Here is a 17,421-nt window from a genome sequence, read left to right as displayed (position 1 = left end):
GTATAGCCTAAACATTTTGACTCTTGTGGAATGTAAGTAGAATTTACATTTTAGAGCAAGCTTTGATGCTAATGGTTTTCTTTTTAGGAGAGAGATAAGCCACTGGAAAAAATCATATTTCTAATAGAAGGACAAACAAGACCCATAATGTTGCCCTAGCAGGCTTCCTCCATGGTTGGCTAATCACAGCTGAGTGTTAATAAGCATAAAGTTTTTTTAAATACTGTTGTAACATGTTAATTAGGATAATTCGGCTTCATGTGTCTCTTGAGTTACCAGATGGTGACTGCATTGACGGAAGGCTGCAATTAGAGTCTTTCTTCCTTTTTCTTTCCCTGTTTCCCCCCTCCTTCCCTGGCTGCCTCCTCTCTCCGCCCACCCCCCCCCCCCCCAAAAAAAAAAAAAAAAAAAAAAAAAAAAAAAAAAAAGGCAGCTTTGGTGTGCATAAGATGGCTGTGTGAGGGATGCCTATAACTGTACACAGTGTAAGTGCTTGTGTCTAATTATATATGCACAGCTATAAGATTATATATACAAATATCTTTGCTTTGGTTTCGTCTCATTTACCCACATTATGACACAAAAATGAGCCTCCTCTTCAAAGTATGTCCTTGCTAGGGAAACTGTAATTTCCCTGTAAAGACTTCAGTCCTGCTCAGTTTGCACTTCTGTCACTGACTTCAGAGTAAGCAGCATCTGGAGCCAGTAAGACAGAGAGCTTATTTTTCAGTGTACTTTGGCCTCTGCTTAATACACAGAGCCCAAAAGAGGGTTATGTTTTGCAGTGTGTTTTTAGGAAGGCTTAAAATATTTTAGGGGCAGGGTAGGCAAGAAGTGTGTACACTCACAATGGAGGTCTTTTATTGACTTCTGCCTCCTGTGAGTAAAATATAAAGAGGTCCTTTAGCCTCAGCTGTTGTGACTGGGCCCCAGCAGCAGCTGCAGTCTCGGGTTTGTCCCTCTGGGAAATTTCCCATCTGCTCATGTGCTAGAGAAAGCCAGAGTGCTGAAAAGGAGAAGGTTCAGAATCTGTTCTTTTGGTTCCAGTCTGCATCTCCACCCCAGAAATTACAGGCCAGTGGAAAACCTGGGCATCTGGTAATCTGTCTTTTATGGTGTGAATGCTGAATGGCAAGAAACATACTGAATTCTCAAACTGTTTCCAGCTGGCAGAGGATAGCTTCAGTCTGGGTCTCCTAGAGAAGCTGGCTGCTCGTGGCTTGGATGTGCACATGCTTTGCTGGATTAAAAAAAAAATGGTTTTGTGGCTGGGTCTAAAGAGTTGTGTTGAACGGAGTTAAATCCTGTTGGTGACCAGTCACGAGTGGTGTTCCCCAGGGCTCAGTGCTGGGGCCGCTCCTGTTTAGCATCTTTATTGATGACTTGGAGGAGGGGATAGAGTGCAGATGACATGAGGTCAGGAGGGAGTGTCGATCTGCTTGAGGGCAGGAAGGCTCTGCAGAGGGATCTAGACAGGCTAGGGGAGGAGCCAGTTGTATGAATTTCAGTAAGGCCAAACGTAGGGTCCTGCACTTTGGCCACAACAACCCCTAGCAGTGCTACAGGCTTGGGGAGCAGTGGCTGGAGAGCTGCCCAGCAGAGAGGGACCTGGGGGTGCTGATTGACAGCCAGCTGAACACGAGCCAGCAGTGTGCCCAGGTGGCCAAGAAATGCAACAGCATCCTGGCCTGCATCAGGAATGGTGTGACCAGCAGGACCAGGGAGGTGATCCTGCCCCTCTGCTTGGCCTTGGTGAGGCTGCACCTTGAGCACTGTGTGCAGGTTTGGGCACCACAGTATAGGAAGGACATGGAGGTGCTGGAGAGGGTGCAGAGAAGGGCAACGAGGCTGATGAGGGCTCTGGAGAACAGGTCTGATGAGGAGAGGCTGAGGGAGCTGGGGCTGCTTAGCCTGGAGGAGGCTGAGGGGAGACCTCATTGCTCTCTACAACAACCTGAGAGGAGGTTGTAGTGAGGTGGGTGTTGGCCTCCTCTCCCTGGTGGCCAGGGATAGGACAAGAGGAAATGGGGTCAAGTTGCATCAGGGGAGGTTCAGATTGGATATTAGGAAAAAAATTTTCACTGAGAGAGTGGTGAGGCATTGGAATAGGCAGCCCAGGGAGGTGGTAGAGGCACCATCCCTGGAGGCATACAAAAAATGGGTAGACACAGTGCTTTGGGAGAGGGGATGGTGTTGTAGGGTGGATGGTTGGACTTCATGATCTTGAAGGTCTTTTCCAACCCTGATGATTCTGTGATTCTGTTAATTTATGTTCTGTCTGCAGCTACTGTATTTGTATGGTTAAAACACCCAGGTGAGCACATTTGTGGGCAAGAAGCAACAAAACCCCCACACTAACACCTTGATCTAGCTGAAAGGGGGAGCAGAGCATACTTCACCTCCACCAAGAATGAGCCACCTGTTCTTTAGGGAGAAGGCTTTCTAATGCCTACAGGGGACATTGGTGATGGAATTTAACTATGCAGGCTAAAAAAAAAATGTCCCCAGGGTGCTGTGTCCGGAAAGTGTAGATTCTCAAATATGATTCCCAGAGCAGGTAATTGCTGTGCTTCTTGGAGCCAGCCTACCAAAGGAAACTCCAATGTAAAGCATGTGACTCTTCTTGTTCAGCACAGACCTACTGTTCCAAGCAGAGACGTTTATCTGTGGAATACTTGATGAGCCATTTCCTAGCCTGATATTGGTGTTGTTCCAAATGCTCATACTGGGGAGGATGATGCAGGAGCAGAGGGTGCATAGTGGGGAACTACTGTGCTGAAAGCTATTGAGTGCCTCCAGGGAAACATCACTGGTTAGAAACCTGAAGGTGTTCAGTATGCAGAAATGGAGCTGGCACTCTTGACTAACTGGAGCATGTGGGTGGAGGTGACTGTTTTTGTATCTACCACTAAAGTGCATCTCCTTGTCATTGCTTTCTCAACAGGAAGGAAGGTGTGGGTGGACAAGAGGCAGTGCTGTTGATCAAAGCCTATCTAGGTACTTTTTCTCTGCAGACCAGCTGCCTGGGAAGTGGTTTTTGTTTTGGTAAAAGATGATGCTTAGTTGACGTAGCTAGTTTAAGAAAAAAATGAAATGATACAGACTTGCTTCTTACTAAAACCAAACTGTTGCTACGGGAAGGACTTCTGAAAGTGGCTTCTGCTGTTTATAGATAGGCTGGTTTGTGTGAACAAGGGATGAGAGGAAAAACAAGGATGTTGCCTGTCTGGATTTTACACTGAAAACAAAGCTGGCTGGCCCTCTCTCCCCATCATCTCCCTCACTGCAGAAGATTCCTGGAGCCAAACACTAGTCCTTCTGCAGCAGAAGGAGATGTTGTGTTTGACTGAAAGCCCTAATTAAAGAGTAAGAAGTTCTGACCCAAAGAGAAGCTTGTGGAAATTTTTTTTGTTGTTCTGAAGCCATGGTGTCACTGCAACTGTGTTGATATTCCCCTGCTCCCCTAGAGACAGACACAGTGTTTGGGTTAGAGGGGTCTGAAAGGTAGTTGTATGCCCCATGAATCAAATAGGTGTATATATAGATATTTTTTTTCCTCCTCAAGGTAGCAAGCCACCTTTAGCCCAGACTCTTTAGGGCATAGGGAGTGAAATGCTAATGAGAAAAGGATCTAACTTGGGCAGTGAATTTCCTGTCTGCTGATTGGAAAGGATTTGTAAAATAAAAGTGCTTGCTGTTGAAAATGTTGTGTATGCCAGTTATATGCATGCCTTTAGTTTTGATGCTGCTTTTCTAGTTTTTTTCTCTAAGTAGGTATATAGTGTGATTTGAGTTCTTCATATGCTAGGTAGGGATCGCTCCAGGAGGAAAAGCTAAATTTAAACATTAAAAAGACTTTGAATTGCAGGACAGCTTGGACGGTGTGTTATGGTAAGTGTAAGCTGAGACACTGTAGTCTGTCTGCAGGCACTGGGAGGCTGATGTTTACCTCTGTTGTTGCTCAAGAAGCTGCTAGGTGAGCTTTGCCACTGACTGGTTATCCTGCTGCTATGTCTGAGGACAGTAGTGATGCTATTATCTGGTTGGGTCACATTCAGACTTATCTGAGTACCTGTGACAGAGGTTGGGAGTATATCCAATAAATAAAAAGAGATCCAAGAATTGGACTAAAGAAGGGGTAAATTGTTTCCTTATTGACTTATTAAACGACCAGGAGATGAGTGGAGAGGTTGAGTAGTGCCCTGTTGGTGAGAACTGAAACTGGAAAGAGAGAGAACAAGGTCTGGTCTCCTTTTAGGAAATATCTCCAGGGCTCTTGCTAGCAAATTCATTCACTTGCTTCCTAAAGAGAAACTGATGTTCAGTGTCACCCCTGAGTGGGATCTGTGAACAGCATTCTGTTGGAATTGCCACATCCTCTAGAAACCAAAATAAGCATTATTGCTGGTCTCTGACTTGCACTTCTAGCCTCCTGGCTGGCTGCATCAGGCTGTCAGATTTTTGTTGTAAAAAAGCATTGTGTAAAAAAAGATGAAGGCCTGTATATGAATTTACAAACAAATAGCAACTTTAAAAAAACCCCAACAAACCAACAGCCCTAACCCTCTATTGCTGTAAGCTTGTTTTGGGCACTAAGTGAGAGAAACTGTCAACTTGGCTCTGTTATTTTCAGCGTGGTGTTAATTAAATCTGAACCTCAGGTCTGTAAAGCTGAAAATGCAGTCACTACAGAAGGCTTCAGATGCAGCTGGTGTTTCAGACCACCCATTTAGCTGTGGCAGGACCCAGCTTGAAGAGACAAGTAGAGAAGGAGGATTACTCTGAAGGGTGCCTTAAAGAGTTCAGGGCTTTTTGAAGGTCCTTGCCAGAAGTTAGTAGTAGCTTTTGCAGCACCCTCTCTTGTACTGAAGTGATGCAGACAAATTATTAAGAGTTGAAAATCATAGGCCTCCATAGCATGGGGTATCTGTGTGTTTATTTTGGATAATTTTCTAAGTGTGCTGTTTCTGTGATTAGTCCTTGCTGAGACCATAAAGGTGATGGAGTTTTGGACAGCCAGAGACTTGAACAGAGAAATGCTCATTGCCTCTGTGGAGTGAGCTGGGGCACAACTTGGAAGAGAGTAAATAGGTAAAGGCAGTGACTGCCGCTGGGAGGGAACACTTCTATGTGACAGGAGATAGGAAAAGAGGCAGGGGAAGGGAAAGGGAAAACAACCTTTTATAAAGCTACTGCACTGGACTCATTCCCACTGTAGGGGAGTCAAGGTAGCAAAAGAAAATTAGAATGAGGCTTCTGAAGGAGCTGATTCCAGCATGAAGGAAATTGTATGTCCTTCTGTACAGAGACTGTTTAATTGAGTGGTTCTGTTTTCTGCTTCACAAAGATGTTTGTTTACCAGGCTGGACATACGAGCATGACACAGTCATGACAGGTTTAACCAGACTAGCCAGGGGAATGTTCATCTTGTTAGATCAGTAGGGTGGTTTTTGTTTGTAGAAAGTTTTTCTTCTGTGAGTCTTGCTAATACTGGTTAAATGGAATGACTTGTAGTACTTAGGATCTTCCATTTCCAGTCTTCACATCCCACAAAAGTTGCAGTATGTCTGAAAGGCCAGGAGGTGTTAACAATCCAAATAGGACATATGTTCAGGGGATTCAGCTGAGGAGTCATCATCTACCCCAGTTGCTTCCAGAATGCTTCAGCACTGGCATTTAAGTTTGTCTGATGCTGCTCCAAGGATGGTCAAACAAGCTGGAGTACTTGTGTAGCTGGTGAAGAATTAACCTGAGGCTCAGTCCAGCTTCCTCTTAAAGCTGCTGGGATTTGGGCCTGACTCATAAACACCAACATTAATTTGTCAAAACTTTTCTCATCCTAGCTTTAGTGAACTTTGTGGCTTGTTGTGGAGAAGCAGAAAAAGTGTTACTTGATGTTGAGTGCAAAACATGGCTTTGTTAAGCCACCCACATAAGGTGAGCAACCCAATGGTTTATTCTCCCTCAGCTACAAACCTAAAGTTATGCACTCAAGCAGATGATGAATAGTAGTTGTCTTCTTATGGTTTTTGTTTGTTTGTTTGTTTTGTTTTCTCTTATATGAATGTATTCAGTTAAGGAGGATTTGCTTGTTTTCTCTGTGTGGTCAGACTGCCCAGCCGGAGAGGTGGGTGACTAAAATACAGTTCAGGTGCTTGGTGCAAAAAAAAAAAGGGATGCAAGACTAGGATCCAAGAGTCTTACTAGTTTCAAGCAACCAAGACTGTTGAGTTGCCTTCCAGTCACCTCTTGTACAGTGTTGCGCTGCATGAAGATGGTCAGTACTGGGAAGCTAAGTGGAGTGTATTGGACTTGATCCTCACCACAAACAGGCTTATCCTACTTGGGCTTTGGAAATCTGCTTCTCTGTGAATTTCACTCGGAGATCAAGGCTCAACTGTGCATCTCTTGTGCTTTATGTTCTGAGTATGTAACCCCTCACTTCTTTGTCAGCATACAAAGTACCACATACTTCCAGCTGTGGTATTATCTGTGACCATGGCTTAGGTTTATATAATCTTTACATTGTTAGAAATGCTCTTTGTGGCTCTGTATTGGATGGGAGTTTGGGACCGTGCCTCAGCTTCAGCTCAGTTGAGACATGGAAGATCAATTTCATCCTTTGGCGATTAGGTTAATCAGTTTGGTCAACTGACATCTCTTACATTCTCCAAAAGAAGCTGTGTTCCAACCTCCCACAGCTGTCTATGAATCTGGCAGAAGAGAAGGCAAGTCGTTGTGGTTTGGGCCTAACAGACAACAAAGAACCACACGACCACTGACTCACCCACCCCACCCCTGCCTCTTTGGGATGGGGAGAACAAAATCCAACAGGGATGAGACAAAAGCAAGAAGGGTTCAGTCACCAATTATGGTCATGGGCAAAACAGACTCAACTTGGGGAAAAAATATAATTGATCACTATGCAAAGACAAAACAAAAACCAGAGCTTCAATACTTTACCCCACCCCTCCCTTCTTCCCGGGCCCAAATTACTTTGTTCCTGATTTCCCTACCTCCTTCCCCTCAGCGGCACAGAGGGACAGGGGATGGAGTTTAGAGTCAGTGCATCACATGTTGTTTTCTGCCACTCCTTCCTCCTCAGGAAGGAGGATTCCTCACAGTCTTCCCCTGCCTCCCCATGGAGAGAGTCCTTCATGAATGCCTGCGACATGAGTCCCTCCCACAAGGTGCAATCCCTCAGGAACAGACTGCTCCAGCGCTGGCTTCCCACAGAGTCACGGCCTGCTTTGGGAACACTTGCTTCCTCTGGTGTGGGGCCCTCCATAGCTGCAGGTCCACACGTGCTCCACCGTGGTCCATCATGGGCTGCAGCTCTGCAGCTGCTCCGCCATGGTTCTCCACGGTTTGCAGGGGGACAGCCTGCCAGGCACCTCCTCGCCCTCCTTCCTCGCTGGCCTTGCTATCTCTACTCTGGCACTGCTCTCACATCTGCTCTCCAATTCTGCTCTCAGGTCTTATATCACCTGAATTTCCCCTTCTTTCCTATGTTAATCGCAGAGTCGCGTCCAGAGGTGTGGCTGTGTTTTTTGAGCCTGGGTAGCTTTTTGGCTCCTCCCCTGCTGCCAAAGCCCAGGCCAAACCAGCACCCAAGTGGAGCTTGCTCCACTGTAGTTGTAACAAACAAGAGGTTCCTTATGGATGCGCTGCTTGTTGTCATGTTGCTAACAGCTATTCACAGAACATAAGGGCAATTAGCTCTCCTTGAAGGAGGATGGTATTTTCTTGTGTGACCTAGAAAGAATGATATGGTGATTTCATGCGAAACTGAGTGGAGGTCCATACTGCCTTAATATTTTTTCACTTGTTGATTAAAAATTGTCTATGTATTAAATACCTAGTATTTTGGAATGGTGCTTGCAGATAATCCGGTGCATAATTTTATTTCTGACCATCAATCTGGAAATGACAGTTTATTTTCTTAAGAGTTCAGTGATGTTCATTGTTTGGACTTCTCATCCAGTTGTTAATCTCCTTCCTGTTTTTCCGCAGTGCATGCTGGCAGAGAACCAGCTCTTGGGAGGCGTCATAAATTTCAGTACCTTTTAGAAACAAGACCTTTGGGAATACAGCTCTGCCCCCTTGGCAGACTGTGCTGGAGTGTTTAAAACTTCTGTTTCTGTGCATCTTTAAAGCTTGATGAATCAAAATGCTGGGAGTAGCTTTTTGCAAGCCTAGGATGTCAGTATCTGCCTAGGAAGTTGATAACTTCTGTGACTTGGTATGAATATTTGTTTTAAGATTTCTCCTAAGCTCTGGGGTACTTCCAAGAACATGTGTTTCAGGGCAGGAGTTGATGAAATTCCTGCATGTTTCTTTGTATTTCAAATACAACCCAGTGCCACTGTGATTCTAGACTGATGCTACTGTGAAGGGGGTTGATGGTTACAACATAATTACTTAGTGTCCCACAATTTTAAAGGAATTTTTGAAATCTTCTGGAAAGCTTCCACTATGTGCTGCACACCTTTAAAACTTGGACTGAGTAAATCTGGGGGTCATGGTTTTGCTGTGTTTCTTGGAATCTGCCTAGCTTTAATTGGAACTGAAATACTGAAAATCCCTCCTCCACGATTTAGTTCAGTGTGCCAAAGCAATAGCCAAACAGCAACGCTGTAGCTTGGGGCAGGGCCACACAGCAGGATGGAAACCTGCTTTGGGCTGAACACAAGCAGCCCACATGGGAAGCATGAGCTGGAAGGAGAGCTGGATTGGGCTGCTCCCAAACCCAGTACTGAGCCATCATGACACAGCCACACTCCAGAGTGCTAATAAACAGTTCATGCAAGCAGCTCTCATCCTTCTGCACCTTCTGGCTACACAGCGTAGCCAGGGGCGGGCAGGTCAGGACACAGAGTCTGGCAGCAGTTGCCACCCAGCTCTTTTCACAGCTAGAATGTTGGTGGTTTATTCTGTTAAAAGTGGTAAATGGTCCACTCTGCCTGGTTCTGTGTTGCCGTGGGTATACCAGTGCTGCAGGCTCGAGGTGTAAGCTTTTTGCTGCCATTTGGTCAGATAAAGGGTTGTGCAGAACCAGACTCTACCTTTTCTTCTCTTAGACCCAGTTTAAAGCGCACATACAGAGGCAATTGATGAAGCCATTATGGAGCATGTGAAAGCTGGGGATACTGAAAACTTGAACTGGTTGATGTAGTGGAAATCTGTATTGTCTCTTCCAAGCTTTGAGTGCCTGTGTTACACTGGGCTGGATCCCGTTTGTAGAGGTGCGGAGTTCTGTTGGAGATGCCAGGGAAAGGGAGCTGGGAGTGGCAGAGACTAGAGGTCTCTGACTTCCTCAGTTTTCAGACACCACCAATTCATTATCTTACCTACCTGACCCTTGCCTGAGGCACCTCCAGTCTTTTAACCCATCAGCACTGTCTAGTAGCCCTCTTCAAAGCTGCAGGCCCTTAGGTGCTCTGTTCTCTTGAGGCTGCCTTGCAAAGGATAGTTCAGGTGGTCTTCCAGGGGAGCTGGGGTTGCCCAGAGATGATCAGTCAGGTTGAGGGCATTAATGTTCTGGCTGCCTGATCCAGATCTTTTTCCCCAGTACATAGAGTGTTCTTCAGTCACAATGAAGGTGACATTTGAAAATGTGTGATGCTTTTGGATGCTAGGATGACAGATGACCTAAGGACATGGGGGAAAAAAAGGGGAGGTGATTAATTCTGCAATCTCTTCTCTGTGTGAAGAGGACAAGTCAGGGACAACTGACTGAACATGCTTATCAGCTTTTCTCCTCTTGTGCCAAGTGGCCTGTGGAGGGGAGGAGGAAACCAATCTGCAGTTGTGTAGCTGTGCATCCCCTCCTGAAGCCCTTGTGCGAGAAGGCCTAGTCAGGATTCTGTAGGTGACTGATGTGGTGGTATTTTTTGACAGCACTACTGCAGTGTAAATGAGTGCTTGTTGCTTGATGGCTGGGTGATTTTTGTACATAACTCAGAAATCTCATTAATGTAGGTGGCACATGATAGAAGGGGAACTGAACAGTGAGCTGCTGCCTGGTCCAAAACAGTTCCTGGTAAAATGTCTGGATGTGAATACAGCTCAGGAGAAGGGAGAACAGTGGGAATGAGCTCTGATTGCTGCAGTCAGTTTGCAGACAGACACTGTGCGTTGCGCCCAAGCAATTCCAGGTGCTTCCTGTGACTTTAAGGGTAGGGGAGTTATCCTCTCTGCTCCTGAGTTTTGGCAACTGCTGTGGCAACAGTAGCTTTTCCCCACAGCTCTCTACTGTTGCCTAGAGAGTGTGTGCTAAACTGCATGAAAATATTTCTGGTGCTTAAATGGGTCCTCGTGGTTTAGCAAGAAACCTGTCTCCTGGGCTGCAGATGAAGGAGGACGTTTGTCTGTGCCTGAAAGTGAAGTGTGTCACGAGTGTGTCCCTTCAGCTGATCCCAGATGACCCTAAGTGTTGGACAGACTTAAAGTGAAAGCAAGTTTTAGCCTCATAAAGTAAAGGGTTAAAACCTTAGTTACAAAATGGGAAATTATTGCAGAAAGGAAAAATAAAGAAACGCAGAAAAGGCAACAGTTAATACTCATGAGGCATGGGACAGTGGTTTCTCTGAAGCTTCCTTAAAAATAAATCTCCTCAAAAACAAAGTCTTTTTGAAAAGCTGCTCCTTAGACCCCTGTTAACCTTTTCTCTTAAGAAGTAAATTGCATTGCAGTTAAAAGCTGACAGAACTCATACCAGAGGGCTTTTGGCTTTGCTCAGCACTTCATCTTGGGGTTTACTGGCATTTACAGGGCACTATCTATGATGCATTCACACATGTGATTAGGTTCAAGGGTCACTTGCACTGCAGCAGAGTAGTAAATTTTTACACAGTGGAATGGATCTCTAAAGTTTTCCTTTGCTACTTAAATCTTGCCCAAAATCCAGTTATTTGCCCAGCTGTTTATTGCAGTTTGTCCCATGGTACATGGGAATGTGTGCTCCAGAGATTAAGGGCAGGCCTGAAGCACCAGGCTGTGATAGAATATGGTGGGTGGGATGGTTGGTTTTCCATTCCCCAAAATATCTCAGGAGGGATCTTTAATGGATTTTCTTTCATGGATTTTGAGAAGCTAATGTGGATTTAAAAGGAAAAATATGAATTTCTCCCTCTTTGAGCCAGGCAGATATGTGATGTTTGCAGGGCATGTTGGGGCTGTTCTGCTGGGTCACTACGACCTGCCAGAGGAGAGGAAATTCTAAGCAATACAAATATCCTGTTTTGAGGGCGGTTTCCTCATTCATGGTTTGTTGTTTTTATGTAATAGCTATTGAAAATTCTACAAGAAAATTTCTGGCATGTGCCATGTCTACACGTTAGTCAGGATAGGGGAGATGCAAAGAGAAATGTAAAGTGCATTCAGCACTCAAGACTTCACATAGGTAAAGAGAGGGGGGTTTTACGAACACCTTTGTAATATAACTGATTCCTTTTTAAAAACAGACTTTGATCCTACTGTAGCAAACTATTCTTCATACTGTAGGTGGTACATCTGTGTAAAATAGCTAAAATCAGTGTGCTCTTATGGGCTCCCAGGGTTCCTTATGGGGCAGCTTTGTACCTTGACATCACACCCACAGTACAGTGGGGAACTGTTTGCATTTTTCACTCCTTTCAGTTGAAGGTCTCATGCTTTTTCTGTGTCAGGCAAATAGCAAGGCCTGGCTGTTAGGTTCCTGTGAAACAGTTATGGGGAGAAGATAGTAACAAGGATTTTCTGGGCTTCTCTCATGTGGAATCTCGTGTTACGAACTCACATGTCATTGTTCAAAAGTATCAACAGTTTGGTGCCTGCTAACTAGGTTGTACTACCAGGGTAACAAGCAGTATTTGGCAACCACAGAACACATGAGAGGTGAAACTGAGCAGTGTTCTCTGCTGTTGTGTAACAGTCTTCTTGGTAGCTTCTTAGTGGGTGTTTGTAGGTGGAAGTCTGCCTATGTGCTGTATCTATTGTGCAATAGATGCCTTCCTCTGATATATATTCCATGATGCTTTCTCTTTTTTCAGATTGTCCCCAGCCACCACAGCCTGAGAATGGAGGCTATAAATGCCACCCTAGCCCCTGCAACAACCCTCTGACTTCAGGCAGTGTCATAGAGTATCAGTGCATTGAAGGCTACATGCTGAAAGGAGATTATAAATATTTGACCTGCAAGAATGGGGAGTGGAAGCCAGCCATGGAAGTCAGCTGCAGGCTCAGCCCTGGTAAGTGCTCCCTGACTCCAGTGGGACAGTCAGAATTGCCTTTGCTTTGGCTTTTCAGATTGTCCTTAAATACCAAGTCAGAGTGATGCTGGGGAAGTCCATACAGCTACCTCTCATTGCTCTAGCAATTCCATAAACATGGCTTACAATCATAGCTCTTTATTAAAAGCATTTCTTCTGTAATGACGCATCAGATACAAGATCAGAGTCCCCGTGCAAGGAGACAACCCATGAAAAGAGTATAAAGGAGGTGACTTGTTACTTCTGTGGAGTCTTATTTTGACAGATCTCATCCCAGAAATCGGGGACGCCCTAATTTAGGCATTTTCCATACTTTTTTTTTTCCGGGTGGATTTGACAATGCATCTCCTTCAGTGATGTAGCCATCTGTCCACATGTGCACATGGGTGTGGGAGCAAGTATGTAGAGGTGATCTTCCTTGCAAACAGGTTAACTGTTGGCCTCGTGTGGCAAAGAGCTCGATGGTGCTGCTTTTCACTGTGCTGGCAGGAAAGGGCATTGCTGACATTTTTTTTTTTTTTGTACTTCTCTCTAAATTAAGTGGACAGCTTTTGTTTTGTGAGTCTCTCCCAGCTGGGCAGGAATTCCTCCATCAAAGCAGGAAAGTAAAAAGTTTTGCAGGAAGGTGTTCATTATGCAGCCTAGTTTGCCTATAGCTCTTCTGCTTTTAAAAGCATACATACTGGGTAGAGAGAATAGTCTCCCCTTCAAGTTTGGCTTGTTGAGATAACTTTACTGCTCAGTCATCCTGAGTCAGTAGAATGTATACTCTGGGATTAAGTCTCATAATCCTTAAAGCAAAATGTGTTAGCTTAATCAGAGGGAAACAAAAGCACCTTCTTCAGGCTCTTTATGGAGTTTACTGCCTATCTGTGATCTCTGGAACATCTTGTTCTGTCCCAAAGCCACTGTCTTCTCAGTGGTTTTGTCACAGCCACTCCAATAGCCCCTTCCTGTATAAGGAAGGGAACTGGGAGTTTACCTGGCAGCAACTAGATCCTCAAGAGACTTTTCAAATTCAGCATGAGCTTCCTTTCCACAGTGGTCCCTTTTCCCCTTGCTGCACACAGGCTGGAGAACAAAGTTGTGCAATTTCAGGTAGTGTTCCCCGAGTGGCATTCTTGCATGGTGCCACTTGCTCTCTATATCAGGGCTGACGGGATTGTGTTGTGATGAGCAGCAATCCCTCAGATTTCTTTAGCATTATGAAGGATCAGTGACCTTACCAAAAATATGGGGCCTCAAAAGTCTGACCCAGGCTTTGAAACAACTGGTCAGGGTTAGAGACAGTTGAGTTTTAACAAGCACGTCTCCTTTACAGGGCTGAAAAGAGGAGGAGGTGAGAGAAAGAAAGGCAGTAGGTCTTAAAATTGTCACTAATGGATGAGATCACACCTGTTCCATGTAGAGTTAATGAAATCCCTAGCATTCGTCAGATGTTTTGTGTAGCTCTGAGCTTGTCAGCCCCATAGCCTTTGATAGTTTGTTGTAGGAGTTAGTGAGCATCTTGTTAGAATATGAGATCGTGAATGTGCTAGAGTGTCCCCTGGCTAGTGAGTGGTTCTACACCATTGTGCGCTGATTCTGATACCAGAGTGCCTCCATTTGCCTGCCTGCTTCCCTGTCAGTGTGCTTGGTCTCCTGAGTAATGCTGAAAATTGGAAACTTTACACAACCCTATTTGTCATGGGGAAAAACGTCCTAGACATTGGTTTTCTTTGGGGAGAGGTCAAGCTACTTCTGAAAATTTTCAGGAAAACAAGTTCAAAACAATTCAACCAATAGGTCTGACCCCAAGAGAAGATGCAGACTGGTTTTTCAGCTTACATGTCTGTTTGGGGAATAGATTTTTAGGCTATAGGCTTAAAAATAGTGGTCCTCCAGCTTTTTTTCTTCTGTTTGCCTGTTCTTCTTCCCTTCATCCCTACCCACAAGCATGTCCTGCATCCCCCTGCAGTTTGAGACCTGTGCTCCCAAACAACGTGTTGAATGTTGCAAAAAGGAATTGAGGAATTGCACACATGGGGATGTCCTGAACATGAAATGCACAATATTGTGTTTGCTCCAGAAGTGAAAGGACGAGTGTAGCATGCTAGGCATGATAGGCAGTGCTCAGCAATAGCAGCTCTAGGCCATTCTCTCTCCACTCCCAATCTATTCCTGTCTTGCAAGGGACCTTTAAAAGCCAAACTGGTTCCCATACAGTCACAAAACTGTATCTAACACTGAAAACTCAGCATCCTGAAGCAACATCTGCCTTCCCTCTCTGTTTGCTGGCATATGTTTGTATGAGAAAGAAACCGAATACTTGCTGCATCTTAAATATACTCAGCGGGGTGACTTCCACCCCTTCCTTTGGGAGACTCTTCCATTAGCCGAGAAAACCTGTTATTTGGAACTTTTCCTATTGTTAGGCCTAAAATATCCTGCTTATTGTGCTAGACAATTACTGGGTTGGCTGGTGACATCAGGACATTTTTTAGCTTTTGCTCAGCCAGATCTATATATAACATGACTGTTACCAGCATCTACCAATTCCTGTGGCCTGCTTGCACTGCTTTTCCATATGTCTTCTGTTTTTCCAAAGGACCCTTGTATGGCCATGTTTTGATTTAGGTTCCCTTTACAGCTGATGGAGAGCTGTCAGCTTGAGATCTCAACTGTCCTCCATAAGAGATAGCTGGTGACCCTTGACTTGTATGGAAACTTAGGCTACCCATATGTGTGTCCAGGTATATCTCCCAAGAGTAGGCAATGTGGGTATTTTTCCTTCCCTATGGCAAAGATGTAAGGGAGTGGTTGATTTTTCCTTGTGTTCCTCTTGGTTTTGTAGAAAAGGACTCTCCTCCAACAATTGGAGTGCCCACGCTGTCCATAGTAGCTTCCACAGCAAGCTCTGTCGCCCTGATTCTGCTCTTAGTTGTGCTGTTTGTTTTGCTGCAGCCGAAGCTGAAGTCATTCCATCATAGCAGGTAAGTGTAGCTGGGTTTGGAGGGACCCAAAGGCATCCTGGTTTTTGCAGCAGACACACATTAAGGTACTTGGTTTAAACCTTCGTTTTGGAGCAACTTACCTCCTCGCTTCTCTGCTCCTTTTTATCCCCTCAGTAGCACTCCTGCCCCATGGTCCAGCAGTAGTCTGAGGTGGCAGCCTGCAGTGACCAGCTGCAGTCCCCACTCTGACGTGCCAATCTGATGAGTGGTTTCCTTGCTCTTTTTCCTTGACCTTGGCTGTGAAAAGTTATGATCCCTGCTAGTCTGGCTATAGATCAATATCCTGCCTCTTCTAGCTTTGGATAGCTGCCAAAGTGTGTGTCTGCATATGTATATATATGTGTCCTCCCCCAGTCTGTGAGATCCTATGGACATGAATTCAGGCAGTATTGCTGATTAGATACACATGCAAAGCTGCTGTGTTCCCTGCTGTAAGATGGGCAGCCTCCTGGCCTGGAATGAGAGAACAGACTAAGCCATAACACTGCTACCAGCTGGGGTCAACAAGGTCATTGCAGACTCTCTCTTCCAAACCAGCTACTAGTACTTTTAAATAAGAGCAGAGAATGACTGTCTAGCAGCAGGAAGACTGAGAAGTGGGGCCCTGGAGTCTGCCCTGTTCTGAAGAAGTCTAAACCACTGGAGAAGAAAAACTCAATCTCAGAAGTCTGACTCATGAGCCTAGGTGATTCACACTGTGCCAATTTAAGAGCTGTTTGCCCCACCCCACCAGAGGTTATCTGCGTGCAGCAAAGGTGGCAGAACAGGCAGCACTGGATATTGCAGAATATAGCAGTGTAACATGCTGAAATCAGTGGTGGTCAGAGCTCTTATCTGCTGGCTGTGACAGGAAAGGGCTTTGAGTCATGATCTTTGTCAAATTTAGCTGTGGAGACAGGTGAGGTGGGAAGCATTGTAATCTTTTTCAGCTCTTGCTGCTAAATCCATCAAGCACTGTGAATTACAGCCCCTGCTCATGTTTATGGCAATTCACAGTAGGGCTACAATACTATGCTTGCTTGACCTTGTTAAACCACCATTCATGTTTCTGTCCTCCCCTGAATATGTCAATAGTGAGCATTTGAGTTCTGCTGTGGGAGGTTACTTGAGGTCTCAGTGACATATATATATATATATATAAATACAGAAGCTCGATTTGTTTTGGTTTTGTTTATTTTTTCCCTCACCCCCTCTGTGTTTCTTTTTTTGAGGCGAGACCAAGGTGTGTCTGGAGATCAGGTCTCTATCATGGTGGATGGTGTCCAGGTGGCCTTGCCATCCTACGAAGAAGCAGTGTATGGCAGTGCAGGGAACTGCATTCCACCCTCAGACTCCCGAGTGCAGATCGTGCTCTCGGAGGGAGCTGGACAGAACGGAGCCAGAGAGATGCAGCAGCAGGACCAAGGGGCTCGTGGTAGCTTTGAAAGAGAAGATGAAGCTCCTGGACATTCTGGACTGTGTGAAGCGAGTGGCTCTCAGCGCTCTGAAACTGTCCTTGTGCATCAGGCTGCTTCCTCTTCCTGGGTAGCTGACATGGCTAGCAGTAGGCCTGTACACAAAGAGGTTCAAGATTCGGAAAGCAGTGACATACAGAGCCTTTTATCACTCACTTCCTCTGAGGAATACACAGATGGTACGTGACTTGTGCAAGGAGCACTGAATAAGACTCTTATATGAGTAGATTTTTCAGTTGACTACCCAGTATGAAAAGGGCAAGGAATACTAGTAAGTATGTCAGGCACCAGAGAAGCTTTTGAAAAGAGGTATCCCAGTTTCCATGGCATGTTTCACAACTTAGATGTGCAAGCAGTGTTTAATACCTCCTTTTGAAGCAGGCAGCCTAGGGCAGTCTGGAAAGACTGTTGGAATTCTGCTGCTCACTCTTGTTGTCTTAGGCAAAGGATTTGCAGAGAAATACCAGCCTCCAGCAGCATAGGGCAAATGCAGTGAAGTAGCTGTGTTTGTGGAAAACAAGTTGGTGGGAGTGAGAGGATATGCTTGGAATACAAACCCTTTGTGATGTTTATGCTTCTTCATTTTTAGACTGTTTTAGTAAGCAGCTTACTGCCACAGTGCATCAAGTGCTGCAGCCTTGCCATGCGGGAACACCTTAAAGGGATATGCTCAGACTTACTTTACCAGGCAGAGGGGCAAGTCTGTTAGACAGTCAGTGAATC

At 45.2% G+C, this 17,421-nt stretch overlaps 1 protein-coding gene across 8 annotated transcripts in view; it reads left to right on the top strand.

Annotated features, from left to right (window-relative positions):
• Window positions 1–17,421, top strand: part of SUSD6 (sushi domain containing 6) — a 98,499-nt gene that overhangs the window by 74,155 nt on the left and 6,923 nt on the right. For all 8 annotated transcript variants that reach the window (XM_051621845.1, XM_051621846.1, XM_051621847.1 and 5 more), the window contains 3 exons: window positions 12,033–12,230; window positions 15,085–15,223; window positions 16,456–16,877. In XM_051621845.1, the coding sequence (XP_051477805.1) occupies window positions 12,033–12,230; window positions 15,085–15,223; window positions 16,456–16,877 (759 nt within the window). The remainder of the gene's footprint in view (window positions 1–12,032; window positions 12,231–15,084; window positions 15,224–16,455; window positions 16,878–17,421) is intronic.

The sequence above is a fragment of the Apus apus genome, chromosome 5 (genome assembly GCF_020740795.1).
Source record: "Apus apus isolate bApuApu2 chromosome 5, bApuApu2.pri.cur, whole genome shotgun sequence".
In the NCBI taxonomy this organism is placed as follows: domain Eukaryota; kingdom Metazoa; phylum Chordata; class Aves; order Apodiformes; family Apodidae; genus Apus; species Apus apus.
This window is presented reverse-complemented; position numbering and strand designations above follow the sequence as displayed.